Consider the following 20,416-nt stretch of genomic DNA (forward strand, 5'->3'; position numbering starts at 1 on the left):
ACCATCCCTGCAAGTAAGCTTGAGGAGGTCTCGCTCCAGGTACTGGTTGTCAAAGATGGACTGCCCTGGAACCATGCATGTCTGGTCAGGGTGAATCACATCCTCCTGCATGGACCTCAGGCATAGCGAGAGAGTTTTTGCTATGACCTTATAGTCCATACAGAGGAGCAAGACTAGAAACTGGTTTCTCAGGATGCAGAAGTCCCCCTTCTTGGACAGCAGAGTCAGGATGGCCCTCCTGCATGACAGGGGGAGCTCTCTGTACCTTTTGGACTCAGCCCAGACGGTGGTGAGGTCAAAGCTGAGGACATCCCAGAAGGCAGAACTCCATGGTCAGCCCATCGATGCCTGGCACTTTGCTGGGCATCAGGTGGAGGCCATGTGAGAGCTAGACCAGGATGAGAGGACCCAGTTGCCCACACTGACCATGGCAGTCCCTCCCACAGGACCTGGCAGGCATTCATTGGTTGGATTTGGTGAGAAGAGCTCTGCATAGAAAGTCCTCACCCTTTGTCCCAGTTCACTGGGATCCATGAAGGGCTCTGTGCTCCACCAAAAGGAAGCAACGTATTTGCCTTCTCTCCCCCCACCCCGCCAACTTTTCCAGGGCATAGAATAAGTGCGAACCATGGTCCGTTTCCTGGAGATGCTGAATGTACAAATTGACAAATGTGCTGTGGACATGGTGGTTGTCCGAGCTTAGAGCTCTTTCCATCTCTCCCAGCACTCTCCACAGAGGGACAGGTTGTCCAGTTCAGTGGCCAAGCACCTCTCCAGCTCCAGCACTTCCCGCTTGAGCTGCTGTCTTTAGTTGCTTCCCACCATCAGGTGTGCCCCCAGGTACAGTGGCAATAATACTGCCCAGGGTGCACCTTCCCTATGTCCTACCATCTCCAAGCTGAGGGAAAGGCCTGCTGCTGCCCATGCTAGGCCAACCAAAACTCCCAGAAAGAAGCCACAAAGCCCGCATCCTCCAACAGGCTGTTGCTGAAGTGCTAGTAGGCTGGCTCCAGATGCTCGGGCTGGAGCATGACCTAAGCACGTACTACTAGACAATGGTTGCTGAAGGGGGTTGGTCTAGTGCTAGAGGCTTGGACTCAGGTAATATTTCGCATGGACATGTAGATTCAGTCCAACTGGGAGTGGCGTGCTTGCTGCTCTTCCGCCCTGACAAAGGTGAAGGTGGTGGTGTCGTCAGGGGGGTGGGCATGCCAGACATCCATCAGGGAATGGTCAGTGACTGAAGACCCCCCTGAGGATGTTGGTAGTGGCCTAGGCTCCACTCCCTGCCAAGCAGTGCTGTGTCTCAAGGATGACATTAAAGTCCCTGCCATGGACCAGGCACTCAAGAGGGCCTAGTGTCCTGTGGTAGGCAGCCACCTGCCAATAGAAGCAAGCCATCTCCATTTCACACACAGGGGCATAGATGTTCACCAGGTTAAGGATGAGTCCCTGCGTTCAAACCTGGAGATGAAGCAGATAGCCTGACACCACCTCAGCAGTGAGAAGGACCTCCAGCTACAGGCTCGGGAAGAAAAGGGTCACCATCCCATAGGATGTTTCCATGAGGTGGCTGAAATAGAGCCTGTCTCCCCTCTCCAGCTGCCCCTTGGCTTTGGTGACTGGAGTTGCACAGGTCTCCTGCAGGAAAAGCACAGGGTACTCCCCTTCCTAGAAAAAGGACAGTACCTCACACTTATGGAGACACCCCCTGCAGTTGTGTATGTTGGGGTAACCACACTGAGGGACCTCATTGGTGGGGGGTATTGTTAGGGTTGGCGGGGCTTTTATGGAGGCAATTCCAGCTGCAGGGCACATCAGCAATCTGCCACTCTCCCGTAGGTGTAGAGGGCATCGTGGAATCTCGGGGGCTGCAGAGAGTTTTTGGCGATGCTTTGCTTATGTCCTTTGCCTTCTCACACTAGAGTCCTCACTGAGTTGAGGACTTGGTGGAACCCCTCCGTCCTCCCCCCAGTGTCCAGGATGAGCTGCACCTTCCCAGAGTGCAAAGCATACTCCAGGAATTGGAGCAGCTCCTCCCAGGGTACCACCAAGGATGAGAGTTTGAGCTCTCGTGCCCACTGTTAAGTAGCCAGGAAAAAGGGAAAAAAAGGAAAAAAGAATATGTTGGGCAAGGGCTAACATACCAATAACTCCTTCCTGGCATCTTACTGTCATAGGAAATACCCAAATTATCCACTAGGTTTTGGCTGAATGCATAGAAGTCCTTCTGTTTGCCTTGAGTCTTTCTCATCATATTCTTCAGGGTATACTGTGGAGTTCAGCAGTTGATTAACCTTAGATGGTCCTTGCTTTTGTCTTAACATTTCTCCAGAATGGCGTGAACAAGAGTTTGAGGGCAGATTTACCTGTCAACTTTTCGGGTTTGGTGAGGCAAGATAAAGATAACCCGGTTCTCAGGAGAGAACTGCTTGGAAGAAGTCATGTTCCTTTAATGTAGCTCAAACTTAGTTCATTAACTTCTTTCTCAGCACACTGACAAGTTTTTGATTTAAACACAAGGAAAGTGGAAGATATGCTACCTCAGGCAGATGAGTTACATGACCTCTTAAGTGGGGACTTCTAATATAGTTATTAAGTGAGGCAAAGGAAGACAAATAGTCTCTCTCTCTCTCTCTCTCTCTCTCTCTTCCTAAGGCTGCTTCTTTCCCCTTTCAGCCTTGCTCAGAAGAGGTCTGTTCCTTTCACCCAAAGTTGTTGGATGAAATGATTTCAGTAAATAATGGAAAACCAATTGACTGAGAACTTAAGTTGTTTTAAGGCAACCAACAAATGTGTATGTATTATATATAAATCTATGTAAAGGCTTTGGCTGCATGTGCAAAGGCATCTTGTCGCTAAGTCTTCAGTGAAGTGCAACAGTTTATAGAAGAGTTTCCCAAGGGAAGGAGTGGAAGACATGCTGTATGGAGTACTGAAAACGGAGTGAAATACTAAAGTAGTGTAACGCAAGAAAAAAATAGTTTGGCAGAAGAAGCAACTAGCTGGGATTGTCTTATTCATATCAGTTATTTTGTAAAATTGTAATTTGAAATAGCTTAGTTGTGGACACACACGTGCTTGCACCCACATACGCATGGCTCATGGTGGACAGAACACTGAAGAAAGTTGATTGGTTATAAACATCTCTTCTTCAGCAGTCCTTTGCAGTCGAGGATGATCATCTTCCACAGTTGTCTTATCTGTGTGTCCGAAGATGGTTGATGAGGCCTATCCAAGATTGACAGGCTCTACTGCAGTTCAGACGTGTTTCCATGTGGGATGGGTCGCACTGGATTCTTGATTTGATCCGTGACACGCTGTTTCCTCTGCTTCCACTTTTCCATCTCCTGTTGTTGTCATGAGGTGTCAAAGTACTGAAATCCCCGTAGCAGACTGTTCCACCATTTGGGGTGCTCCTGAGTTAAGTTGACATCGATGTAGCATTTTTTTTAAGTTGGCCTTGAGGACTTCCCTGAAGCGCTTTCTCTGCCCTCCTCTTGAGCATTCACTGCCCATGGCAGGGGGTCGGGCTTAATGCTCAGGTCTTTTCCGACCCTATCAACGATGAAACTATGAGCATTCACCTTGGCTGAGCTGGGAGAATAAAACTTGCTTTGGGAGTCTGGAGTTAGACATGTGGATGACATGGCTGGCCCAGTGAAGTTGATGTTGGATGATCATCACCTCAATACTCGTGGTGTTTGCTTGCAGGAGGATGCTAATGCTGGTGCATCTGTCTTCCCACTGGATTCAGAGGATCTTTTGCAGGCAACATGGATGGTCCTTCTCCAGCAACTTTAGATGTCTTCTGTATGTTGTCCATGCCTCGGCTCTGTACAGCAAGGTGGGGATCACAACTGTTTGATGAACCAAAAGCTTGGTTTTGGATCTGATGTCACGATCTTCAAACACCCATTTCCTCAGGCATCCAAAGGCTGCACTTGCACCCTTGAGGCGATGTTGGATCTCTTTGTCCATGTCAGCCTTCTGCAAGAGATGGCTTCCAAGGTACGGGAAATACTCACCGTTCTCCAGAGTCTTGCTCTGGATCTGGATTACTGGAGCTGGGGGAACTATTCATTAGGAGCTTGTTGGTAGAAGACCTTAGTCTTCTGAATGTTAAGCATCAGTCTCATTTTCTTGTATGTCTTGGTCAAGATGTTGATTACCTGAAGGTCTGCTTCCGAGCGAGCGCACACTACAGCATCACTGGCGTACTGGAGCTCAATGGTTCAGATCGGAGCGGTCTTGTTTTTTGGTTCAGAGTTGGCTGAGATTAAACAGTTTACCACTCATTTGATAGTTTAGCTCCACTCCAGCTGGAAGCTTGCTGGTGATCAGATGTAGCATCGTGGCAAGGAATATGAAGAGTGTTGGAGCGATGACAGAGCCTTGCTTAATTCTTCTTTTTATAAAGAACTGGTGAGTTAGGAAATAGTGTCTTATGGCCTGGGAAGGGCTGGTATTAGTGCTAGTAATGCTCCTTGGTGTATTGAGAAGGCATAGAAAAAACATGGATGATTTTTGTGGTAAAACATTGAAATTTGCAGAGGAAACTACATTGGAAGGTTTTTGTGTTTTAAAAAAAAAAAAGAGAGAAACCATACCAAGAGAACTAGAGATACTAGAAATAATGGCAGAATAGTTGTTTGTATTTGACTGGGTGAAAGAGGGAGGAAGGGAATTGTATTTAAAAAAAAGTGCAAATGAATAAGTCTGGGGGCATAATAATTAGAAACCATTTTCAATGGAAGAAAAAAACCCCAGAAAGCAATTATACTGGAATGTGTTTTGTGGTAATAATAGACAACAGTTTAGATAGGAGTTTGTAGTGTAAAAGGTTACCTTGACTAAAAAGTGACCAAGATTTGGGAGTGAGTGGTGAAAACTTTAAAAATATCTAACAGGTACAAAAACAGGCAGACGCACGTTATTTAGTATTGTAATTGGGTACATGTATAATTCAAAGCCATTCTGTCTTGACTTTTGTGTTTACATTTGCTAACATAACATTACATTACTTTTTGCATTTACTGTCCATTTGGAGGAAAGTTGCAATTAATGACTTTTTGAGGTATCTTTCTGTAAGGGGTACTTTTGGTTCCAGGCCTTTGTTTTCAGAAAGTTTTTCGGTCGTCGACGTTCCCCCCACCCCCCCCGGCTATTCACATTAGGAAGCAGAGAGAGTACAGCTAAATGTTAGACATTTTTGTGAATACAAATGTCCCTTTGCATTAGAAATCTGTCTATGTTGCTCGTCATGTGCACACAGAAACAATGAGTTACAATTCTCTCACAGGTCACCTGTTTTCTTTCCTAACTACGGTACACACAATCTAGTAGGATGTTTTTACATCAGCCATCTTGGTGACACACATGGTCCACTGGTCATGAGTTTGAGATGGAAGTTGTTTTGTTGGCAGTAGTTGCATTTTTCACCAACAACCTAATACAACGCGAGTATCCTCCTGGGGGTTAAGTCGACCTTCCTCCTTGCCTTCACCCCATAATGAAACTAAAATTGTCTTTGATGATGATTATTGAAAAGAAGATTTGTAGGCTTGTGACTTCTGCCTACAGTGTGCAATATCTCTGCATTAATTTCACCTTAGCACTGATGGTTTGATTTGTTGAGAGGCATTTATGTTTGTACAATGACAAGGTACACTTTATAGGCTATAAATTTTGACTTCTGTAGTTTGCCTGCAGTAGTCTGGGGGAGGGGATTTGGAGCTGTTCAGGCATTGATTTCTTTCCCCCAGATAAACAGTTTTCTTGAATTGATTCTTTCATCCACATTGACAGTTTTTAGGGGTGCTTCTCTCAAAGCAATTTATTTGTTGCGTAAAAAATAAAATCATTAAAGTTTTACCTCTCCTTTGCAAACAATTGAAAGTCAGTCTTGTATTGCGTTTTAATTTAGCAATGTCTAATCTGTTCCTTGTCATCTTAGACAAAACTGGTGACAAGTTAGCTCTCTAGAATTAATAGAAACCACTTTTGCACTGATATCCAAAGTAGTTACTTTTCTTAAGTTACAGTTAACATACACATGAATAAATTCAATTCCTCCCCTTAATTGGCCTAGATTTGGGGGAGGTTAGGAAGATCTGTTTGCTATCCTGAAATTGAGCACATTTTCTTGTAAGATTTTTCACGTGATTTTATTTCAGTTTAATTACCCAGTTTACAAAAAAATCCACACAAAGCATTCTTTAAATACATCTGAGCTGAAAACTGTTGTGGCTCAGACAAAGGGAATAGCGGCACTGAAGTAGACTATTTGTCTGAAATGTATATAGCTTTGGAGGTTCATAGACTAGCTTGATTAGTAATTGGGAGAAAAACTGTTCCTTAGTTTAGTTACCAACAAATGCAGTACTTTGTATCAATTATTTGGCCGACTGCTGAAAGTACATTGGAATGAGAGGCACTGGCTAATCTTTGCCCTTACTAACATGAATACTGCAGAATGCAGATGAGTAATTAAAGTATAGAATGTGGAAAATTAGGCCAAAATTGAATGGAAATGAATAAGCATGCATTCTGTTGTACAGATGTTGGAAACAGATTATTTTGGACCCCACTCACTATCTGCATCTTATTTGGTTACTATGTAAAATCAGTCATATGCCATGTAGATTGTTTCTCTTCTCATTGCTTTTTCCTTCTTTATGTTGTGATGTAGCTGTATAGGTAGTAATTTAGCAAAAATATCCTGTCTGCCAGGTGTGGGAACTAGCTGATTGTATTGTAATACCAAATCATTACTTAATTCATATGCAACATAACCTAGCACATGGAAAGCATTATAAATCTATTTACAGTGTGGCTGGTCTGATGATAACATTGTATTAAATTCCCAGGTGAGGCAATTTAAGCAATTGCTTTGCCATGTGTAGGCCATGGAAATTAACTTCTCGTATGCTTTAGTAATAGACTAACTTCATTGTTATTCTCAGATTAGTCATATAGCTGGATTCTTACAGTCTGGTTACATGTACCTTACTTCACATATAAAATCATACAGGGAGGGAGTGGTTCTGCAGATTACAGTTCTTAATTAGTTTAAATTGAGTTAATTCATTTCAGTTCTAATTTAGCTGTGACTACCCACGAACACATTCAGTTCTGTTGGGAAATGTTAAGACTTGGGTCAAGCAGACAGATTGTTTAAAGCCAAATTGCCAGACAGAACTGAGCAAGTGTATCTGTTTGAACAGGGCTTTAAGAAAATCACCCAATCAGTATGCAAAAATCCTGCTCGTAAACCAAGGGAGATCTGCCTGGAATCAAAAATTCTTCCTTGGCATAAGGTCTCGATATTGTAGTACATTTAAAGCAGCTGCTGAAACTTTCTCTGTCCTTATGTTCTTGTGGAAAGTAGCTTAACCTTTTTGCCAATTTGTTTGCTTGTGTACATAGTCCTATGCACGATTTTGAGTGTAAACGTGTATGGGGAGATACTCAGGAGTGTTAAACACTCTTGTGCGCACAGACCTTGCACGTAGACATATACTGCGAAATACAAGAAAAACTTCTGCCGTATTTGACAAACCTTTGCAGAGGAAAACTACACAGAAGCTCTTAAACCCATATTGAGCTGCCCAGAAAATGCATTGGATTACAAACTCTGTAACGCTTCTGTCTTTCTAGAAACATACATATAAAGTACCAGTAGACAGTGGTAACTGACAACTAAGACTAAAAATGTTGACAATTTCTTGATTTGCCTGGTTAGCTTATGTATAGAAGTCATTAACTATTTATAAAATGCATTATGAATTGGATTCCTTCAAACTGTAGCAGTGTGTGTGACATTTCCAGCTCAAACTATCATGCTTGCATTTGGCTAAAGTACATATTTATATCCAGATAATAGTTATGAAGTAGAATAAATCGTAAAACACATTTATAATTGTCACATTCAGAAGAGCTGTTTTGTTATCATTAATTTTGATTAGCCACATGTAAAAAAGTCTTAGCAATATTACTTCAATTATTATTTTTTATTCAAGAAGTGAATGTATTGATATATTGGACAAATCCTAATAGGACAAATGAATGCTTTAGTTCAAAGGCCTTTCCTTTTATATTATTGATTCATTTGGTGGTATAACTATGATCAAAAGTAGTATCAAATTATTTATTGATTATGGCAGAGAGTTACACCTAATTGTAGACAAAGGGTTATTTCTTTCAATGCAACTGCTGATTTTTCAAATCACGACAGACCATTGCAATAATAGTAGGTGATCCAAACATAGTTATTAACTACACTAGTAAAGATGAGAAGGGCATTTATACTGTCTTTTAAAAATTAGAATTATTGCTAAAAGTGCATTTTTGTCGTAAAGAATACTTTTTTCCACTTAGAGTTCCTTAAAACTTCAGTCATTCAGATGAATAAGTAACCAAGGACCATCTGAATCTCTCCTTTATAATTAGCCAAGTTGCATATGGGGTGGAAAGCTCCATGAAGTGTTGTTTACCATTTCAATATAATAATGACATGTATGGTTAACATTACCAGAATCTGTGAAGCTAAGCTATTATGTGAAATACAGTTAAACTGCTGGACCTCAGATGTGGAGATTGGATCTTAACCAAAAAAGATTAGATATTAATCGACCCATATTTGTAATTTCCTTCCTTGTTTGATGTATATCAAATAAAAAATAGGAAAATAATATAATTGAGCAATCTATGCCAATTTGTTGGCTTTTGGGTGAAAAAAGAGAAAAACAAAACCCATCTCCATATGATATTCTTGCACACTGTGGAGTGTTTTAGTCCCCCATAGTGATGAAATGAATAATTTAAACAGGCAGCTCTGATACCACTGCCTGTTTAAAGGTTCTCATTTCCTTTAATGCTGTAGACTACTTTTGCTTGGTTAGTATGAAACTGCTGCGGCTGAGATCTCCAAATGGGGAAAAAGAGATTTGGCACAATTCAGTTCTTGTAGTAGGTCCATGGTATGCTTTATTCTTGCTATGTACAGCTGTAGCGATAGTATATCATCTGGTGCTGAACACTAGCAGTTGCATCACAAATTGGTAAGCATTACAATGATGATGAGCATGGAAGGGCAAGCTTAAATCACAGGGGATAAACAGCAAAGCTGTCTTGCAGGTGAGCTGGGTGGTGCCATGGCTTAAACCATTGCTAGTTTTCCTTCCCAGTGGCGACGCTTCCACACCTTTGTTTGGTCACAGGTGCAGTGAATTTCCATGGGCTCAGTATAATTGCTAGTGGATGGTCATCTACATCCCAAAGTGAGGCACATTTTTGACGCAGTTGACAGACTGATCAGGAAAGGGTTTGGGCTAAGTGATCACTACAGGTCAAAACTGGAGTGCTTTGTTAAAGCGGGCAGGGAGTTCCACTCTAGAAGCATTTGTACACGTGTTTGTGCCGCAGCACCAGGCGCTTTTAAAAGCACCCAGCGCTGCAGCGCATGCATTTGTATGAACGGGGAAATACGCATCAGCGCTGAGAAAATGGCAGCGGCGCGCTTTTGAACTAAAACGCGTCAAAGATGTGTTAGATCAAAAGTGCACCGCTGCCATTTTCTGTGCACTGACGCGCATTTCGCCACTTACACAACAGCATGTGACACAACACGGCGCGTGTCAGCTCACGTGCAGAGCAGACTCGATGGAGTCTGCTCTGATGTGCCAGTCCCGGCGTGTCACAGCACGAAAATAGATGTGTATAAATGCCCCCTGATTCTAGCTGCTCTTGTTTCTTCCACTCATGAACCTTGACACTAGTCATATTCAGATTCATTTCATAAAGAAAATAAGCAACTGTAAAACAAAGGTGAAAATCCTTTTTCTCTCACTAATGGAAACAAAAAAGTTAAGCAGGAACAAAGAAAAGCAATTTTATCAGTCGTTGGGGGGAAAAAAAAAAGAAAAAAGTTGAAGACTTTCCTTTAACTTGCTCCACAAAATTCGCCGCTCCAGCTTGATGCTTCAGAGACCCTGAAACAGGCATCTGATCAGTTGTTTGCAGTTGCTTGTAACGTTCTCCAGAATGCTAATTTAGAGTCAATAAGGTTGAATATTGAATGAACTATTCTGGAATTTGAAAACTGTACAAGTGATAACACATCCTCTCACAACAATCCTTCATAAGGCTTTCTGATACAGTAACATCTCTGTTATCTGGTACTTCACCAACCGGAATACCTCATTAACTGGAATTTTGGCGCCACGCCACTTTGCCTCCTGCTGCGCCGCTGAAAGCGGCGGGACGCACATGGCCGTGCTGCACCGTGCCGCTTTGCCTCCTGTTGCGCGGGGGGCGGGAGGGGAAGCTCACGCCGGCCCCCCACCCCTCCTCTCGCCGCTCCACGTCCAGCCAGAAACCCTGTGCCTTAGGTAACCGGCACTTTTAGCTTACTGGCCCCCCTCATTCCCTACTTGTGCTGGATAACAAGGATTTTCCTGTATTTCTAAATTCTGCTGTATTTATAGAAAAGCAAAGTAAACTCATCTTTCCCCTATATCATAGTTTCCTTTCTCGTCTTCATTTTCTTCTGGGCCTTTCCCTGTAGGCCTTTACAACCCTGGCAGCAAAAGAAAGACTTGCTCATTTTGTCCGTGTCGTTTTCAACCCATGTTGTCAAATGTACACTGGTAAAAAGTCATTTATTTTGAGATGAGAAAATCCAGTCCTCCTTCCCTGTTTAGTGACATCATTACTGTTATTTCAAGAGTTCCCATTCTAGATATATATATAAAAAAAAAGATGTCTTCAGATAAGAGCTTTTCTTCCTATGTTCATACATTTGCAATGGTTCTGCTACAGTCACTTTAATATTTTTTTTACATTTTCTAGTCATCCGGAGAGCACGTACATATTAATATCCCTTTGCTTGTCTAGGCTAGGCTTGTTGACAAAACTTCAGAATGTGACTCTTCAAAATCCCACCAAGTGTGTTGAGGTTTCCCCATTAATATTTATAGAAATCTGCAGCTGAAGAACTTTTCAATAACTTTACTTGTAGATTTTATCAAATAGGTATCCATTAGGGGGCTCTCGAGGTTTAAGATGATCAGCCGTGATACCAATGGCTTCGGAGCTTTACTTCCTAACCCTTTTTTCTTTTTGTTTTACAGAAAAGGTCACGGATCGCCTACAGTGACGAGGTGCGGAATGAGCTCCTAGGGGATGATGGGAATTCCTCAGAGAACCAGGTAGGATGCTAATCAAGAAGCCCTAGTGGGTGGCTGGAGGGTGAAGGAGGTCACTGGCACACTGGGCTTCTCAAGCTGCTCCTTAACAGCATTAGCAACAACTCATGTGGAAGTGATACTGTTTAATGCAAAGCTGGGGTCTTAATCAACTTCAAAATGTTTCTCGGAGATCTTACATTTAACCCTTTACCTTGTGATCACTGTCTGCTATCTTAAAAAAAATCTTTTCTTCTCTTTTCTTTATTATTTAGTACTTAAGGAATAACTTGAAACGCACTGTTTGCCGACAAAGCCAAGGTCTTCACCTCAAACACATGTAAAAGGAATTTAAAAAGTACATAATGCAGCTTTGATAATAATGCAGTATAATTAAATCAACACTGGCAGGCAAAACAAATGAAAGTGAGCTCTCAGATTGAGACAGTACCCCACTCGGTTTCCTTGCGTGCCCTCCTTTCATAACCAGGTTTTTTTCCCCTTGTCCAAAATATACAACTTGCATTGATAAAAGTAGTTTTAACACACACACACACACACACACACACACGTACGTTTAATAGTATATGTCCCTTTTTTATGGAGGGAGACTTAATAGCTCTAAGCCTTTCTTGAGTTTTTTATCATGGCTGTGCGACACAGGACATGGCATTAAAGATTTGTGTTAACCATTGAAAATTCTAAAGGAAACACTATATACAAGGGAGGTTTATCCCACCTGTTAATATTTTATCCGGCGTTGAAAACTTGTTTTACAGGCCCTGTCGGAAAACACAATTCTCTTTTTAAAACCAATTCCCCTTTCTTAATCCACACCACAATTAAAGTTGTGGCCTTTGTCAGTTAGAAGTTCAAGTTTTCTTGAATGGAATACTCTTTTCTGAGATGATGCAACTCAAATACCTTTGATTTTATAAGCGAAGCTTTGCAATTGATTTTTTTTGACAGTGGCCAGATTCTGACATTTTTTTTTCTATTCTTACTTCAAAATGAGTTGGCCCTGAGTACAGGCTAGTGACAACTAAGTAAAGACCTTGTGATTTATCCTTAAATGTGCAGAGTACGGAGTTAGAAAAAAACCCCCGCGTGCTATGTCTGCTATTTGAAGAAATATGTTAAACAGCCACATTTTAATTAACATAACTGTGATACATATTTTAATAACATCATACATTATATACAAGACAATATGATTCTACACTGTTAATATGGAATTGCATACTTTTATAGTCTGTAACAGCGTTAGATCTCTATTCAAAGTGGTAGACATACAAGTTTAGTTCTTATATTTATTTATTATAGCAGGGGATTTTCCTGGGCTTGAACAAACTGAAAACTCCCTCTAATTTCCCTCTAATGCTAGTATGATGAAGATGATCATTTTGTTTTAGAAAAATAGCTTTCACAATTTGGCTATCGTCAACAAGGGTTCAACCATATAAAAAGATCTTAAGATATAAAACCAAAATTGTATCTTTAACAGCACTACTATTTTCATATTTCAAGAGAAATTTGAGTGAGATCAGACATAAAAGGGCAATTGTGATAAGAAGTTTTACTTATAACAGAATATGTAATGTGGGAGAACAAGATAAATTTTTTTCCCTGCTTTTTAAGGAATAGCTGAATAACTGATTCTTATATGAACCTTCTGCGAGTTGTGATCTCTTTTCTTAACTCTTGAGGGGTAGAGGATGGCCTTACCTCAAAGAATTGTATAATATTTTAAATTTAAAATTATTTATCAACAATTTTTTTACTTATAAAAGACCACTTTATATCTAGGGCAAAGTACAAAGGGACAAGTGATTTTACTGATGCTCCTCAGAAATCAGACTCTTCTAGCCACTGATGTCTTGACAGTGGTACCCTGTACTATTGGAAAGGTTAAGTTCTGTTTTCTTTTTGAGAAACTTCATGAAGTTCACTATGAATGAGAGAGCATCTTATTTCTTCTTTTAAATATGGAAAGACCAATATTCTTACAGAATTCCTTTGTATTACTTGGACTTATCCAATCATCTTCCTTTCTGTCATTTTTTTCATATGAAAATGAACATCTTTATCTGAGGAGCTCAGTAGACTTTTAATTACAGGAGTATAGATATAGGGCCATGTCTGTGGGTGGTTATCCTCCATACAAACTTCAGTATAAAACTGTTTGTACCAGCAGGTGCAGTTTTTTCAAATCAATAAATGTAGGTACTTATACATAAATAAGTAGCCTGTCATGTAAGTGTACTTAATCTATAAATGACTATCTTTTTGGTACAAATAAATACCGTATTGGACAAGCAAAGCTTTATAAAACTGTAGTACATCATAGTAAGAGAGGGGTCCTTCTAACATTTGCTTTTGCATTGTTTAATGGGAGTGTGCGCGCCTGGAATGACTAGCCTTAAATTTAGTTTTGCAGAGTTTTGACTGCTCAAACAATTATGTGTTGGCTTTAGGTTAAATAGGTGAAATGAAGAGCTGTTTTTCTTTCTCCAAACTTAGTTGTTTCTTCCTTGATGAATAAATCAATGAAAAACAGGTGCCAGCTAAGAATTGCTGCTCTAGCGAAGTAGAAATATTGGTAAATCCATCACTGGCGATGATAAGAATCTGGGCAGACTTAAGAGTTAGCCAGGTGAGACAGAGATAAACTTACAGGCTTGCACAATTTCTTAGATGGGCCACAGTCAGTCATATTAAATCTTTTATAACTTTTTTATAATGGAATATAATTATATATGATGGCACATTAAGTTGGCTTATAAGTAAGGTGAGGGTTAAGTGCAGACCCAGGTGTGTAGATGGTTTGGTGTTTGCTCAACTGTTAACTCTTTGTGTTTATCTTCCTGCAAATGGATCTTTTAACACAAGTGAATTGAGAGGTAAAGCAGTACATAGACTGTCTCCTACAGTTTTTTCCCCCCACAAAAAGCTCTGATTGGCAACAACTAATATTGTGAGTAACTTGCTAGTGGGGGGTATATTGCTCTTTTTTCCCCTAAGAAATGATCTCTGTTTGTATGGTTGACAAAAGTCCAAAAGAAGAAACAGTATGATTTAATGCTTACGCTGAGATATAACTAATTTATAATAGGTGTGCTATGTAAGAGTTACTGGAATTGTCAAAGTATGTATAAATTCCAGCAATCAAAATTTCTTTTAAAATACATGTCTTTGTTTAGCACGGTCGATATTAGTGCATTACTCTGAATGTATGCTGTATTTAATAAGTAATTGCTTGCTTTGTATACATTAATTTCCTCTTAATTCAAATCCATTGAACATAATCAGATAGAGCACACTCTGACTTACAGAAGAGGGAGACAAAAAACCTTCTCTGTATGTTTGGGTTATCTCTTTTTCCAGGAGCGTTGTCTTAAACACTACTATGTTCCTTTCAAGTCTTATTTGTCATTCTGACCAGCAGCATTTATCAAGTCCCTTGAAAGGCTTGAGCTTTTCAGTGTAGAGATACAGTACTCAAAGTTCTGGATTTACTTTAGTAGTTTTACAGTTGTTTTATGTGACGATTTCTAGTTTTAAAAAAGCACATAGAGGGTTAAATCAGAAACCCTTTGGTACCAAAAATAGTGTGCAGGTAATTATAGTATTACAGATCCTCTTGTTTGAAATGTAATACTGTTGCCTCAGGTTCCCAAACTCAAGACATTAAAGTTTTTTTACAAAATCCTGATTAGAAGGCTATGCACTATATATATATATATATATATAACACACATACATACACACACACACACACATACATACATATTAAATATATACACATATTATATATATATATATAAAAAAAATGTATGTGTGTGTATGTATGTGTATATAAATAATCATAATATCATATACTGCACGTGGAATTTCGTGGTGAACAAATATTTTGTGGCTAAATAATTTTTTACTACAAAGTTTTGATAATATTAGATTTGGGCTTGCTGTGCATAAAGTGTGTCAAACTTCAGCTACGGACCAGGGGGTAAAGTTGGTCAATTTAATTCCCCGAGATCTAAAGAAGGTCGGTATCATTTCATATAGCCCTGGCAGAGCAGATCATTACCAGACACAAATCTGTTGGTTACATGCCGAGGGTTTATAGCAAAATAAATAGACTGTCATCATAAGTTCAGAAAATTGTGTGTTCGACCCACGATAATGTGCAAAGGGTGTTTAATAGAGTTCAGCATTTATTCGTTATCTGTATGCGGACAGAGACGGCAGTAGCGTTATCAGCTTTAAAAAAAAAAAAATTCGGTAGTTTCCGAGGTCATGTGACACGCCTCACAGACACGCACGCACACACACACACACACACACACACACACTCTGCGGCGCAGTTTTGATTTTAGTCACAGCAGAAGGCTTAGCCACAAGAGATTCCACTGGTTCAAACCAGTGTAAACCAGATTTTTTTTAGCCTACAAAGGAACAGATTACCTCTTGTATCGAATTCCGTATTGAACAAAAAAAATCTTTGTTTCAGAAATATGCTGATTATCATAGCCTAAAATGGTGGCTGCACGCATTTGAATGTTGTTTACTGCCAAGTGGTACTCGTAATAAAATATATAACAAAATGGAGAAAAAAAAATAGACTTTCATCAAGTGCATTGCTAAATGGATAAAAAATACATCTTTTGTTAATCTGAATGAATATCTTTTGGCCAACGTTAAAAAAAAAAAAAAAAAAAAATCTCCCATTACCTAGCTTAGCTGCAAATCCTATGCAGAGCTTAAATTCAGCCATGCAGCACAAACAAGATAGAACATTTTTGTTTGGGACCTATTGAAAAAACAAATGTGCAGCATTTTAAAACTCTCATTGATTATAGCAGGGTGGCATGCCCCAAATGGTTTCTGTTGCAGGAGAGTAGTTTTAAACTTTGGCCCTTTAAGTATCATAGTCAACTGAAGAAGGTGACCTCAGAAAGAAAAGATAGCTATGTGATCAACTCCCAGATCGTCTTTTTTCTAAAGAGACTTACTGTTTGCCTTTTCAGGGGAAAAAGGGGGGGTGAAGATCGAGAGAGAGAGAGTGAGAGTCCGATTTATGATAGGCCAAGTACTTGAATTTAAGAACTGGTTTGGTGGGTAAAGAGCGTGGTTTTCTTTATACCAAATTCTTAGAAGATTCCTTTAACTAACATACTATAGTAACTGTTTCATTTTAAGATACTGCCATAGTTACCATCCTACTAATATCGAGTTCAAATTCTATCGCCTTGTCTTTTGGTGCGAGGATAGGGTATAATACCTTTTAGGTCTCAAATTGACCCTAAGAGACATAAAAGTACTAATAGAAATTCTGTTATTTTGTCTCTTGCTGGACAATCTTCATAGTGGTAAACATCTCATCCTGTACACGTTGAAAAATACCTTTGTGCAATAGTAGAGTTTGCAGTTTTATAAACAAAGACAATTATGTAGATGTTTTGTAGATGTAGATACATTTGTTGAGAGTAATTGTATTTTTTTTTTGTCCCAGTAACTAATGTACTTCTCTAAATGCAGAGCATGTTGCAACATACATGTTCAAACCAGCTATTTTAATGTTTCACAAATAATCCTGCGAGTACAATGTAATTAATGGTGTAAAGAAGGGTAAACTGCAGTAAAATGAACAGTTTTACAATCTTATTTTTTGTAAAAGTTTACAACATTTAGTGCTACAGAATTGCAGTGGAAACGAACAGTAGACTTTTTTTTTAAGAAGTCATGTTTTATACTGGTCCATATTCTTACTGTGAGTGATTTAAAAATACTGCACCTTGATTTAGCATTTGTGATTTAGCACAAAACCACAAATTGCTTCTTTTTTTTTTTTTTTTTTTTTTTTTTAAACTAAAAAGGAGCTGCTATATCAGGTTCAATAATAAATAGATAACACACTTGCAATATAAGCAAGACAGGCTGTAGAGATATTGTAACCTATTAATAAGTCAAATCTGTTAGTAAAATAATAAATCAGTTGTCAGAACTAAAATATACAGGAAACGTCCTGAAAACTTGTATATACAAAACCACTTCAGCCGTACAATCTTAGAAGAGAGGAATAGTAAACTTGTTTTTTTTCTTTATAATATAGACTTCTATGAAGTCATTCCCCTTTATTTCATGATGGTGTCTTAGATGTGGTTTAAAAGAGAATTTCACACTATTCTCTTTGTTTAATGTGACAGTGTGAGAAAGTGATCTTTATTCGTTCAAAAAACTCTGCATGTAGTCTATGTTTAGGTTCTTTTAATGTGTTTGTCTGTGATTTTTAAATGCTAAACATGTAAACAGATAAATTGTCAATGTTAATTCTGTATCCTGTCACACAACTGATCTTTCTTTCCTGCCATTTCTTTCCTTTTTATCTTTTTTGTGCGTTCATGTTGCAGTTGATAAAATTACGTGAAGAGGTGAGTACTTTCTTGCTTTTTGTTGTCTAGCTTTCCTTTTAAAGCTGAGTTTCCAAATCTGAAGGAGATCTTTCTGTTCACTGTTGCAGGGAAATCTACCCAAAGGAGAAATATTGATTATATTGCTTAAAAATATTCACTGTTGTGGGTCTTTCTTTTTTTTTTTCCCCCAAATAATTGCATACTTACATGGGAATCCCTAGACCAAACCATAGAAATTAAAAATTTCTGACAGCAGAGAAAAAAGTAAAGGCATTAAAAAAGGAGAAGAAAAGAAGAAAAAAACCAAACCCTGTATTATTTGATCTCTGCTAGAGTGCTCTGATCAAATCGGGTACAATAATAATTTTGTGTGCATCACAACATTTTCCATCGTTTGAGTACATTTGTACAGTAGTATTGCAAGTGAAAGGATTGCTTTAGTGAAAACCTCTGCTGAAACACTAAAATATATAGCACTTCAATGTGTATGGAATTTAAGGTAGGGCTATTGAAATACCTATTGTATTATGCTGGGTATTGGATACCCACTGAAAATATTGTACAGGTAGACATACACACATAGCAGTATTTATTATGCATTTGTGTGTATGCTGTAGATCTGTAGGTGCAACGCTAGAGATCAGTATTCCAAAGCAACTTTCGTTTCACTTAGGAAATGACTCATAAATATTTAGAAGCAGATGTCTAAGTTCTTCCGGCCAGTTATGCAGAATTAGTAGTATATTTTCTAAAAGCGCTGTCCACTTTTGTCTGTTGATTGTTCTAAAAAAGCACACGTTGAAACTGCTTTTATTATTTCACTCTCGATCCTGAGCACACATCAGAGTCACTAGCAGGCTAGATTTCTGAAGGGTTCGTTAACATGTTTTGAGTATGAAAATAAATACATTTAGAAGTGTTACTATTTGAATAGGGTATGTAACTCGAGTCTCTCTTTTTGCCATTTGGGTGAACCACGTGATAATAACGATGCACTGACAAATCGATAATGAATATTAAACTCTGGAAAAGGGTATTTGTAAGTGCTAAGCTTGATGATGAGAGGTGTGGGAACTAACCAAATTAATGGCTCTAAGGGGGAGTTCTTGATGTAATAATAACTTGATTTTTTTTTAGAATCTTAAAGTAATTTCTCTGATCATCTAGATCCCTTTTCCCCCAGCCCAGAATAGATCTAACATGAAATGGTTTGGTAATAAGCAGTAAAACACAGCTTTTAAAAAACCCCAGTTAAACCTATGATACCAAATGCACCTCCAGTCATTACCTAGATCCCCTCCTTTAATATTCTCTTCCTAGCCCCCTGTATTTAAACAGTCATCTATTGTTGTAAAGATTTGTGTAAGATGATTTCTGCCATGTGAAGACTAGGCATTACTTGCAGCCAAGGGTAATGGTTCTTCAGTCTCATACATGCCTAACCCTTTAATGACAACACGTATGCATGCATATATGTACATTTATAGAGGGTAGCGGGATTTCATCTTTTGCTAGTAAAATATGATTTATGGATAATTCGCAAGATAAATGTAAAATTTAATACAGATTATATTGAACAAAGCTTTATTTAACTAGTTTACTTTTTACATTGCTACATACCAGCAAGTAAGGTCATTGGGCATTTAAGAAAGCAGTAATTTCAGTAACCTACTGGACTCTCTCTGTAAAATCCTCTTTTATAAATCCTTTTGTAGATAGCCGTGTAACAAAAGGGTGTTCTGTCATGGCATACGCTAATACTTTCCTCCTCCTCTTATTCTTAAGTTGCTTTTTTTCTCATCTCACTGCAATCTGTAGGAACCAGCAAAATATATATATCCAGTAAAAGAATTGAAATTCTGGGTAGATCAAAACTGGACTGGTAGAAAGAGAAATAATTTAAAACATATCCTGACTGTCAGTGTTTTGGATATTTGTGAACCCTACATCCCATTCAGTAGAGCAGGATTGTGATGATGTTTTTTATATTGACTGCAAAATGCACATTACAGTTTAAATGAAGGCTAGGACGGTGACTCAGGCATAATTCTAAACCAGTCGCACAGTAAAACATCAAGGCATCCCCAATTACAGTTCTCCTAAGGAGGTATGAATTGATCTTAAAAGAAATTGTGATTTGCCATACTGTTTGTTAATAAAACGTACGCTTCCCTTCATTGCGAGGCTCTATTCGAACGTGCGTGCAGTACACAGGGCTCTATGGAGGCTGTGTTGCTCTGTCTTTTTAGTTTCAGAGATCTCAGTTTGAATCCAGCCCACATGGAATGACTATATCTCTAGTGATAGCATGCCACTCTGCAAAACTTCCTCATATAACTCCAGACAGAAGCTCTTTCTGAAGCTACCAGACGCACTGCATCACCTCACTACCCATCTTACAAAGGGTAGGGGATAGTGTGGGAGAATGAGTTTGGGGAGGGGTGGGAAGGAGTTGAAAGCATTAACTGCTACTGTAGTTCATTGGCTTTCATGACCAAAGGACAGCATTCATCCAAAACCAAACACAGAACGTAAATAACGCCATCACTTATAACAAAAATTAGATTTTATTATAGAATGGCTTAGGTGGAAAGGTTCCCAAATCAGAGGTAAGCAGCAGCTTTGAGTTAATGTTACCATTGAGTTCACAGGGCTGTAGCGTTCTAATGGCTCGCAGCACAACGAAGCTGTGCCCGTGTGTATTGCACTGCTTTGTGGGGTAATTTTGGTTTATATATACACACACACATGCAAAAATGTGAACGTTTTTTCTTTGAATAAATCATGCAAAATTATATCAATATTACAATGCGAAAT

The 20,416-nt window shown here is 39.0% G+C and overlaps 1 protein-coding gene across 9 annotated transcripts in view; it reads left to right on the forward strand.

The window, feature by feature from the left end:
- VTI1A (vesicle transport through interaction with t-SNAREs 1A) overlaps positions 1–20,416 on the forward strand; it is a 346,832-nt gene that overhangs the window by 65,311 nt on the left and 261,105 nt on the right. For 5 of the 9 annotated variants that reach the window (XM_025203133.1, XM_025203131.1, XM_025203136.1 and 2 more), the window contains exons 4-5: positions 11,133–11,210; positions 17,597–17,617. In XM_025203133.1, coding sequence (XP_025058918.1) covers positions 11,133–11,210; positions 17,597–17,617 — 99 coding nt within the window. The remainder of the gene's footprint in view (positions 1–11,132; positions 11,211–17,596; positions 17,618–20,416) is intronic. The other 4 variants (XM_025203134.1, XM_025203132.1, XM_025203140.1 and 1 more) reach the window with 1 other exon arrangement.

This window comes from Alligator sinensis, unplaced genomic scaffold (assembly GCF_000455745.1).
Source record: "Alligator sinensis unplaced genomic scaffold, ASM45574v1 scaffold559_2, whole genome shotgun sequence".
Taxonomy (NCBI): Eukaryota; Metazoa; Chordata; order Crocodylia; family Alligatoridae; genus Alligator; species Alligator sinensis.